This window comes from Cricetulus griseus, chromosome 6 (genome assembly GCF_003668045.3).
Source record: "Cricetulus griseus strain 17A/GY chromosome 6, alternate assembly CriGri-PICRH-1.0, whole genome shotgun sequence".
NCBI classification, from domain to species: Eukaryota; Metazoa; Chordata; class Mammalia; order Rodentia; family Cricetidae; genus Cricetulus; species Cricetulus griseus.
The window spans coordinates 86,615,714-86,626,800 of NC_048599.1; the positions used below are offsets into that span (position 1 = coordinate 86,615,714).

Consider the following 11,087-nt stretch of genomic DNA (forward strand, 5'->3'; position numbering starts at 1 on the left):
ATAGGTGTGTGTATTTGTATGTATGTATTTACGTCTGTACATATGTGGAACACAAATTTGCCTCAGTGTGCTATCAAAAATGGACATGATTTGAGGGCATCAGGAGGTGGGGGAGAATCTGAGTAGAGTGTATGCTGAATATGATAAAAGTATATTACATGATATTTAATATTCTCAATATCATATTAAATAAAATAATTGTTTGAACCCTTGACACACTACCTTCATTGGTTTCTTCCTAACAAAAATAGTAAAAATTGTATTTTATGACTGCATTGGTAAGTGATGAATATAGTTCAAGTTGAATTTAGATTGTGTTTACTTATTTTTCTTATTCTAAGCAAATTGAGCATTGTAGAAATACCTAATTTATTGTGGCCTCTTCACACTGTTCCTACTTGTCTTAACATGCCAGTCTAGTCTACTTATACATACATCTAATATAAGCTGATATATCCATCAATTGAAAAATGGATTAAGACATGTAGTTTACAATCACATTGGAATGTTATTCAGCAACAAAATGAATGGAATCCTAGCATTTGTAGCAATAAGCACAGGCAGTGAGACAGGATGTAAAGGGAGTTAGGCAAACACAAAGCACAAACACTGACATTTTCACAATAATTTGTAACATATTTTATGAAGAAGAAGAAGAGAGGATTTAAAGATTTTCAACGCAAATTTTAAGGGGGATCGAAAACTTACTACCCTAATTTGAATACAGACTTACTCTATTGTATTATGAGACTACATCATTAATAAATATAGTGATTATGCCAATTTCACTTTAAAGCTAAAGAAAATTATCTTACATTTTATTCATTTAAGGAGAACAAATGTCCATGAAACAACTCTAGACATTTTAAAACACAAATCACCAGGCTTATGTATCATCAGCTTTCCACATTTGACCCCAGAGCTTCTTCATAACCCTTTTGACCTCCTCATTTCTGAGGGTATAGATTAAAGGGTTCAACATAGGTGTCACCAGAGTGCAAAACACAGTCACAGCTTTGTCAGTGGGGAAGGAGGTCATAGGCCTTAGGTACAGGTATGAGCAAGGTACAAAGAATAAGACAACAACAGTCACATGGGAGGCACAGGTAGACAGGGCTTTGCGACGTCCTTCTGAACTGTGTTTCCTCAGGGAGTGAAGGATGACTACATAGGAAGCAACCAGCATAGAGAAAGTGAGTAAACATAGTGACCCACTGTTGGCAGCAATCAGTGGCCCTAGAGTATGAGTGTCAGTGCAGGCCAACTCCAGGAGTGGTATTAAATCACACATAAAATGGTTGATGGTATTGGGACCACAGAATGGTAACTGAGCCATAAATAAAGTCTGTATTCCTCCATGGATGAATCCCAGGACTACAGCAGCCCCCACCAAGAATACACACATAGGTCGGCTCATGATGGTCAAGTAGTGCAAGGGCTTGCAGATGGCTACATAGCGATCATAGGCCATGGCAATCAGCAAGATGATTTCATCAGCAGCAAAAAAATGTTCAGCAAAAAGCTGAGTCATGCAGCCATTGAAGGATATGCTGCTCTCCTCAGATAGCAAGAGTCAAGCCCAGGAGGATGAATTCTGTGACATTACTCATTTTTCCATCAATTTAGTTCAGGCTATGAGCATATGGTCATCTGAAAAGAAACCATAGGATGTCTCAGTGATTGTCTTTGAAGTGCAACTCTGAAATACTGCATTATCTTATTACCTCTGGTCACTGAGATTCATGTAGCTATACTTCTGCTCACCTCTGTGGCTAGCATCACATCCCATGCAGTTGCAGAGACTGTATTTAATCATTTGGATAATTACCAATGAATTTGCTTGAAATAGTGACAAGACTTCACAAATTCTACAGGAACCATTTTTCTCCTGTTGGGTTGCCTTGTCCAGTATCAATATGAGGGCTTTTTCATTGTCTTATTGTATCTTGTTTTGTTCTGTTTGGCTGTTATATCTTGAAGGCATGCTATTTTTCTTAGGGGGAAAATGAGGGGGAGTGACCTGGGGAAGGCAGAGAGAGTGATCTAGGGACCTAGGAGGAGTGGAAAGAGGGGAAACTGTGGTTGGGATATATTGTTTGAGCATAGAATCTATTAAAAAATGAACCAAACTGTCATTATAACTGATGACACAGGTGACTTCTAAATTCTCACCAGTGCTTGACATTGCTTATTTCATTATTTTAGAGAGTAAATATCAGTATCAATTATTTTGAACTTATGTTTGTCTACTAATTTCAATTCACAAATAGCAATATTCTATGAAAGTGAACAGTTGACATCATACTAATGAAACAAATCTTCCTTAATTGAAAGCACCTTCACTCTGGCTTACTGTTTTTCTCTATCACATGAATGCCTTGCACTCAAAGGCACACAGGGCTGCAGATTGAACTTCTTCCTTTATGAATATCAAGGATCTATCTTTATTACACCTTTTTAAATGTAATCCATTTCCTAGACACAGATTTCATACCCAATTCCTGCCCACTCTTTCATGGTCCTTTCATCTATATCTTTGAATGAATACATGCAGGTGGCATAAACTCTCATTAGGGGCCCTCTGTATTTATAAAGAAGATGTGTTTGAAGTTAAACTTCTATCATGTCTAGTAATATGCTTCTGTTGGACCAAACCGTATTCTACACTCATATTTACAAATGAAATAATGAAGCTAAGGTCACCCTAAACTTACTATAGACAAGACATAAATGTGAGGTTTAGCTAATATGTAAGATTTCCCTTTTTATGATGACCAGTGATAATAAGATGAATTTGTAGTTTTCATTGCCAAGTGCTAGAGGTTTTCAGGATATACAACAATGTGTTCTTTTACATGATCTATGTTTGGCTTTCCAAGAGCTGTCAATGTTGGGATTTTAATTTTTTTCTGCCCCTTTCTCCTTTTTATATCATTATCTGTTAAAATGCCATATAATTTTTACAACAGTTTTGGCTACCAAGTTCAGAATCCCCAATAAAATTGAAGAAATCCATTTTTGGTTTTCAGGATTGCTAAATCCCTGGCTATCTCCATTCTGTCCATCGATCCTGTAGGTGGGGGATTTTTGGCTAATAATTCTTAATGGGTTTAATTGATTCACAAATACTAACTTCAAACTGGCTGTGTGGGAATTATGGAAGGGGGAAAACTTCAAGTGGTTACTAACAGAACTGTTCACAGTGTACTTGTAAGATGTTTTAGAAATGCCTTCATTACCAATACCACCTGATTTGAATGAATTACAGAAAGTGTTTTCTGGGCTGGAGAGATGGTACAGCCCTTAATGGCTGGACTCACAACCAAAAATATAAGAAAGCGTTTTCTATGGATTACTTAGTTATCATGTTACATTTATAAGTTTTCATAGAAAATACTAAACATTAGTTATTATGTAACTAAGAGATCACTTCAGCAAGAATATGTTCTCTAGACCAAGTTAATCTGCTTTAAAATTTAGAAGAAAAGATGTAGTTTACAATGACCTGGTCTAGTTGGTTGTGGATTCATCTGTTTATGGATTGAATACATCATTATTTATTTCTCCTGGGCACATACAGAATGGTAATCAGTGGACTCTATAAGCTGATACTGGAGTTACTATTTTTCTAGACTCCCTCCAATTTAGATACTATTGTCCATTTTGTTCCCATTGTGAGCCTAGAGTGCTTTAAATATAAGCTATGGAACAGCTCCTTGGGACATTTTGTGAGTACTAGGACCCCATTCTCATGGTCATTGTCTGTTTTCTTATTAAGTTTAATCTAAAGGAAAACATTATTGAAATGAGAAAATACTACTTATTCAACTACAAAATAAATAAGTGAATAAATGACTTGATTTTCTTTAAATATTTGACTTGGACTTTGCTTTCTAAGAGTACATGAATAGGGTGCAGAAAGAATTCCTTTAATTCTTATGTCAAATCCGCCTTTATTGCTATCTCCGTAGACACTCACCAACAGCAATAGCAGCATCTTCTAAACAAATCTTCATTTGTTGATATATGCTTGCTTCTGTCACTGGCTCACTGACCACTCTTCATCTTTTTGACTCTTCCTTGATCCTAAAGAAATCTTTAAAATCTTTAATATTAGCAATTCTCAACCTCTTGGTTGAGACTCCTTTGGGTGGGTCACCTAATACCATCAGAAAACACAGATGTTTATATTATGATCATAACAGTAGCATAATTACAGTTATAAAATAGCAAAGGAAATGATTTTATGGTTGAGAGTCATCAAACTATGAGGAACTCTGTTAAAAGGTTGCTGCATTAAGAAGGCTGAGAACTACTGATTTAAATAGATTTCCACAGTCTCCAGAATCCCGTCATGCTTTGACCTCTCAAGCACCCAGAGGACTGGTAATTAGTTACTAGTGAAGTCTTTGCCAAGACAGCTGTCAAGATCTTTTGGTTACTCCCATTTGGTACCCACAAATGTCATTAGCAGTGGTTACTTTTAGAAATGCAGCTGGCATTAAGTAGGATTCTAAGTTGCAGTTTAGATTAAGATGAGTTGCAAGAGTTCTACAAAGACAAAAGCAAAGTTAATCAACTAGTATATTAGCAGATGAATAGATGAAGACTTCATAGTTCATAGATACATATTATCTTAAGACGTCCAGCTTGAGTTCCAAACATTTGACTTTGACATTGTAAGTGTTATCAAAGATGAGAACTGGCAGCTGTCTCTCACACTGCTGGTAGCATACTGACTACAAGAAGCCAGAACGTGACTACAATCCCAGCACTTTGGAGTAGAGACAGGAGGATCTTTTTATTATTAATTAAATTTTTGATTTATTTTACATCCCAACTGCAGTTTCTCCCCCCTCCTCTTCTCCCATTACCTATCTGCAACTGCCTGCCCTGCCCCAATTCCAAATCAGTCCTCTTCTGAATCTGTTTAGAAAGGGGCAGGCCTCCATTGGGTGTCAACAATGAATGTCATATCAAGTTGAGGTAGGACTAAGCTCCCCTGCCTTGTATTAAAGTCAGGCAAGGCAACTCAGTGTTTTGGAGCAGGCTTCTGGAAGCCAGTAAATATCTTAGGGAGAGGCCATGCTCCCACCACTAAGAATTCCACAATTAGATCAGCTATATAATCTTCACACATATGTTGAAGCCTAGGTCAGTCCCATGCAGGCTCCCTAGCTGTCGGTCTATAGTCTGTGAGCTTCTATGAGCCCAGGTTAGTTGTTTCTCTGGGGTCCCTTGTGATGACCTTGTCCCTCCTGGCACATACAATCTTCCTCCCTCTAGTTACACAATTCTCTTATTTTAGCTGTGGATCTCTGAATCTGTGAGGATCAGTTACTGGAAAGAGACTCTCTTATGATGGTTGGGATAGTTACTAGTCTGGTTACAGGACATGGCCAGTTCAGGCTACCAATCCACTATTTCTAGGGGTCTTAGCTGGGTTTTGGTAACATGGGATTTTGTATTGCCTATTATTTTGTGAGTGTAGCTAACTTCCTTGGGTTGGAGTTTTTCTTCTAGTACTTTCAATATGGCTGGATTTATGGGTAAATCTCTAGGGGTGGTGTGTTTGATATGCCCCAGGAGATTAGGGCCTAGATGATACGGACCTCCATCCAGGGGCCCAGACACTCACCGTTCCTAGTGGGGGCAGTGCCAAGGCTCCAATGGTGGCAGATACCATGTTGGATGGTTTGAGGTGTGGGGAGGCATCCTCCAGTTCCCTGGGGCTTCATTGAGCAGGGGTGGGGAGCCTGACATCCCCAGGGTGATCAGGACCCAGAGGTTAGGGGCCTTCAGCCAGGGACCAAAGCACTCCCACTATCTCACTCTTTAAAGAAAGAAATTTTACTTTTTTGAGAATTTCATACAAAAACACTTTGTTTCCAACATTTACACTTCATCTCCCAAGCCTTCCTGTGTTCTTGCTTTAAATTCATGATCTTATTGTTATATGTGTTTAATATAACTTATTGAATCCAATTATTGCTGTGTGTATATATAAACACCATCTCCTTATTACTTTACCTAATTGTATTTCTCATATGGTTTTACTTTGGGTTCTAAAATTAGGTCTTTAAAAGAGATGAGTTTGACTTTTAGAAGCAAATTTATTGTGAAATAATGTTTGTATTGTGTTTAGGTGTGTCTATACCAAGGTTCCTTCTGATTGATTTAATAAAGAGATAAATGTCCAATATCTACATAGGAGGTATAGGCAGGCATAGAGAGGACTCTGAGAAGAAAAGAGGCAAAGAAGTTGGCCAGATACTGAATGAGTTTGACACACAGAATGGAACAGAGGTGAAAGCCACATAGGAGAATGTATGTTAATAAAAACATGGGTTATTTTATGTTATAAAAGCTAGTTAGTTAGAAACCAGCCTAAGCTATAGATAGAACTTCCATAATTAATAAGAAGTCTCAAAGTCATTATTTAGGAGCTGGCTGGAGGGACAGAGAAAGTCCTGTTACACATATGGTTGCTTCCATATTTTTACAAGATAGGTGTTGATGGGAAATCATATCTTGGCACCTGTTCTTTTCAATGTCCTGTATATGGATCTGACCTGGTGTAAATCTGAAAACATGGGAAATACTAGCAGCAGAAGTTAGTACAATCCCTGGATTAGACATATTTCTGAACTCCCTACAGAAACCACAAGCTTAGCACAGAGGGGAATCTGGCCCTGATTGTGGTGTGTACAGTCTTTTCCTTCCCCAGAGGATCAAGAGATGGGAGGATCCTGAGTATTTTTTTCATGTTTCTCTCAAGAAAATCTTCTTTTATAAAAAAAAATTAAGTTGGTCTACATATAAAATGATGGATCACACTATGGCATTTTCTTACGTGTTTTCTTCTCATGTGTACTCTCCATACTTATCATCCTATTTTAAAATCACAGGTCTCCCTCCACCTCAAACTGCACAGGCTATATCTGACTTAATGTCATATTTATTCTACTGAGAACTTTAGAAATCAAGTTTTTTTCCATTTTTAAATTTAAATTAGAAACAAGATTGTTTTACATGTAAATCCCAGTTCTCTCTCCCTCCCCTCCTCCCCTGACCCCCACTAACACCCTATACATCCCATACCCCCCGGGTAAGGCCTTCCATGGGGGGATATTAACAATCTGTCATACTCTTGGGATAGGATCTAAGCCCTCCCCCATGTGTCTAGGCTGAGGGAGTATCCCTCTATGTGGAATGGGCTCTCAAAGCATTTCTGGGTCAATCCTGCTCAAGTGCAAACCTGGTCACAGGTTCCTTGGGTGAATACTTTTACCCAATAAACTACTATTTATCAACCTATCTCTGACTCCACTTTGTAAACATTTATAAAGTAATGATGAATTTTTAATGTCTTAGTAATACTTATCATTCTGATGTGTTCATACACATTTTCTATGTGTGTTATTTACTATACTGTTCCTATTGCATCAGTAAAAAAAATCAACCATGTGTTAATACTGATGCAGAGTATAAATTAATATTTAATATTTCAATTGACATAGAAACCCATATGAAATATTACTAGATTACTGTCTAAATATGGAAAATCACTGAACTTCTTTAACCAGTATTTGACCTTTTTTGACCCAGGAGTTTCTTAATAACCTTCTTGACCTCCTCATTTCTAAGGGTATAGATTAAAGGGTTCAACAGAGGTGTCACTAGGGTGTAAAACACACTCACAATTTTGTCTATAGGGAAGGTCATCACTGGTCTTACATACAAGTATGAACAAGGTACAAAGAATAAGACAACAACAGTGACATGAGAGATACAGGTAGACAAGGCTTTGTGACGTCCTTCTGAACTGTGTTTCCTCAGGGAGAAAAGGATGACTACATAGGAAACCATAAGCATACAGAAAATGAGTAAACACATTGACCCACTGTTGGCAGCAATAAGGGGCCCCAGAGTGTGAGTGTCAGTGCAGGCCAACTCCAGAAGTGGTATTAAATCACATATGAAATGATTAATGGTATTGGGGCCACAGAAGGGTAACTGGGCTATAAATGCAGTCTGTATCATTCCATGAACTAATCCAACAATTCCAGCTGCTACCACCAAGGAAATACACATGGGTCGGTTCATGATGGTCAAGTAATGCAAGGGTTTGCAGATGGCTACATAGCGATCATAGGCCATGAAAATCAGCAAGATGATTTCAGCTCCTGCAAAAACATGCTCAGCAAAAAGCTGAGTCATGCAGCCATTGAAGGATATGCTGCTCTCCTCAGATAGCAAGTCATAGATCATTTTGGGTACTATGGAAGAGGAGTACAAACCATCTGTGATGGACAAGTAGGAGAGAAAAAAGTACATGGGAGTAGCCAGGGCTGGGCTGATGAAGATGGTGACTGAGATGAGCATGTTACCTGCCAGTGTGATCAAATAGATTATTAAGCACACAATGAACAAGAATTTCTGCACATCTGGGTCTTGAGTCAAGCCCAGGAGGATGAATTCTGTGACATTACTCATCCTTTCTGTCAATTTAGTTCAGGCTGTGAGCATATAGTCATCTGAAAAGAAACCATAGGGTGTCTCAGTGATGGTATTTAAAATACAACAGTGAAATACTCTATCATCTCATCACTTCTGGTCCCTGAGGTCTATGTAGTTGCACTTCTGCTCACATCTGCTTATAGTATAATGTCCCATGCAGTCATAAAGAACAAAAGCAGCTTGCATTATTCCAAATGAATTTTTGTGGAATAGTGACAAGACCTTACAAATACTACAAGAAACCGTCATTACAATTGATGACAGGGATGATTTCCGAATTTTCTCTAATCAGCCATGTGTTTTTAGAGGGTAGATATCATCAAGATCAATTATTTTGAACTTTTGTTTGTCTATTTACTTTTATATATTTTTGATAAAACAGCAGTTAAAGAACAACAATTGGGCATTACACCTTAAAAAGACAAGTGTTGCCGAACTTAAAGCTCTCACACTTTTTAATATACAATTCTTCCCTAATATAGGATTGCATCTGCTTGTAGAGTAGGTTATGTTTCTCTGGGGCAAGTTATCTTCTCTCAACAAACCATATAAGTTACAGCTCACTGAACATACTTTATTCCAGATTTTATCCCTGATTCTCCATGGCAGTTTCTTTCATGTTTCTTGTCTCTATATCTGGATGTTTACATGTAAGTGGCACAAAATCTTCCTAAAGCACTGCAGTACATCATCAATAAATTTTACTTGTGGTGTCACTTTGATCAAATATATGGCATTCTCAGAATTAGGTAAGTCTATCATCCCTAATCACATTTTACAACTAGAATTAAACTAGAATCGAGGTTATCCTGTATTTCTTATTTATAACATACAAATGACAGGGTTAGTTAAGACACCACATTTTTTCTTTTAACAGTAAATTCACCCAAAATAAGAGGAACTTCTAATATCCATTGCCAAGTTGAAGAAATATTGAGGTTAGTGTAATATCTTCTTTGAAATGAACTAGATGCACAATTTCAAGTATCAATTATAGTGGTCACTAATGAGCTGAGGTATTTTATACTTCTTTATCTTTTTCCCTAATACCTGCCCAAAATCATAACAAAAATCCCCCAACCCTATGCAGCTTCAAAAAATGTTTCAGCCCCAGAAATGTGAGAAGATGAAGTGAGAAGCAGCACATTCAGGTTTTAATTTGGCTTAGTCCCACAGTGTCTCCACTCTGTTCATGATGTCTATAGATAACAATTATATAGTTCATCATCATCAGTAAATTTAATTCACAAATCCTAGTATCAAACTGACAGTGCAGAAATCCTGGGGAAAAGGAAAGGAAAAACTCAAGTCATTGCAAACAACCATTTGAAATGAATTTAGTGACATGTAGACATTAACCAAAACATCTTTGAGGTGATTTCAATAATTATTACCATCACCTAATTAAGTAAAAAATTGCCAATGGTGTTTTCATGTTATTGTGCCAAAATTAATTTTCACAGCAAACTATAAAACTTCAAGTCAAACATATGTCTGCAAAGTCTACTTCAGTGAGAATAAAGTGGCTAACTCAAGTTAATCTGCTTAAATTTGGGGGGAAATATTTAGTTTTCACTTACCAGTTGAAAGCTGGTGGGGATTCTTCCGTTTGTTGATTGATTGCAGTCATTGTTTCTTTCCCTCTAGGCACACCCAGTGTAGTGTTCAGTAGACTCTCTAAACCAACACTGCAATTATTGTTTTTAAAGGCAATACTTTAATTAAGACATTTTGATTTACTTATTTTTCCCCTATTGTCAGCATTTACTTCAAAAAATCAACTATTTCAGTTATGAACTTTGATATTCTTAGTATTGAAAACCCACTTTCTTGATTTCCTGTGTCTGGTTATATGAAAACACACACACACACACACACACACACACACACACACACACACACACACACACCATATTAATAGATTATATTCTATCCAGATAACAATTGAGACAACAAAGACCAATTACTTAAATCAGAAAACATTAGTTCATTCAACTTTAATATGTATTCGACAATAAAATAAAATAGGCTAGATTTTCCCCTTTGGGGCATATTTTTTGCTTCATGAGAATCTATGAACAATGTGAAGTGAGAATTCCTATCATTTCTCAACTCTGGCTCTTAAACTCCATTGGTAGAAACCTACCAATATGGAGAGTAGCTCCTCTTAAATCATCATTTTATTGATTTACATTCTGCTCCAGTCATCAACACAATGACCTTTTGTTTCAATTCTTCCTTCCTTGACTAAGGATTTACTTAAATAACTTTGAATAATCTGGAGAGGTTGGTGATGTTTTGGTTTAGCAAGCACCCAGAGGGTTGGTAATTGGCTCTTTTGAAATCTTTGCCAAGGCCTTTTGCTTACTCCCTCTTGCTTCACACAGACATCATTAGCAATGTTCAGAAATGCTTTTGGGTTGTGAACTGAGTTCAGATTCTTATATTTTGGCAAATATTCTAACAATGTACTTCATACAGCCCCTCTTGGTGTATGCCCTATTTCACTTAGAGTAATGACTTTAATTAATTTATTATGGATCATGTGCATTATTTGATTCCTTTTT

General features: G+C 37.1%; 2 protein-coding genes across 2 annotated transcripts; both read right to left on the reverse strand.

The window, feature by feature from the left end:
* Window positions 1-886: 886 nt before the first annotated feature.
* LOC113830658 (olfactory receptor 4C45-like) lies at window positions 887-1,564 on the reverse strand (the record flags this gene model as incomplete). Its single annotated transcript, XM_027421050.2, has 1 exon — window positions 887-1,564. A coding segment is annotated over one exon (678 nt), but the record flags the coding sequence as incomplete, so codon positions are not given.
* A 6,014-nt stretch (window positions 1,565-7,578) lies between these two features.
* Window positions 7,579-8,502, reverse strand: LOC100765762 (olfactory receptor 4C45). Its single transcript, XM_027420907.1, has one exon. It carries the CDS (start codon window positions 8,494-8,496, stop codon window positions 7,579-7,581), a length of 918 nt encoding a protein of 305 aa, XP_027276708.1. The 5' UTR covers window positions 8,497-8,502.
* Between the last annotated feature and the right edge of the window lie 2,585 nt (window positions 8,503-11,087).

What these genes read in the sequence shown, in the direction of transcription:
- LOC100765762 (XM_027420907.1), bottom strand. Translation starts at nt 8,496, where the DNA reads ATGAGTAATGTCACAGAATTCATCCTCCTGGGCTTGACTCAAGACCCA.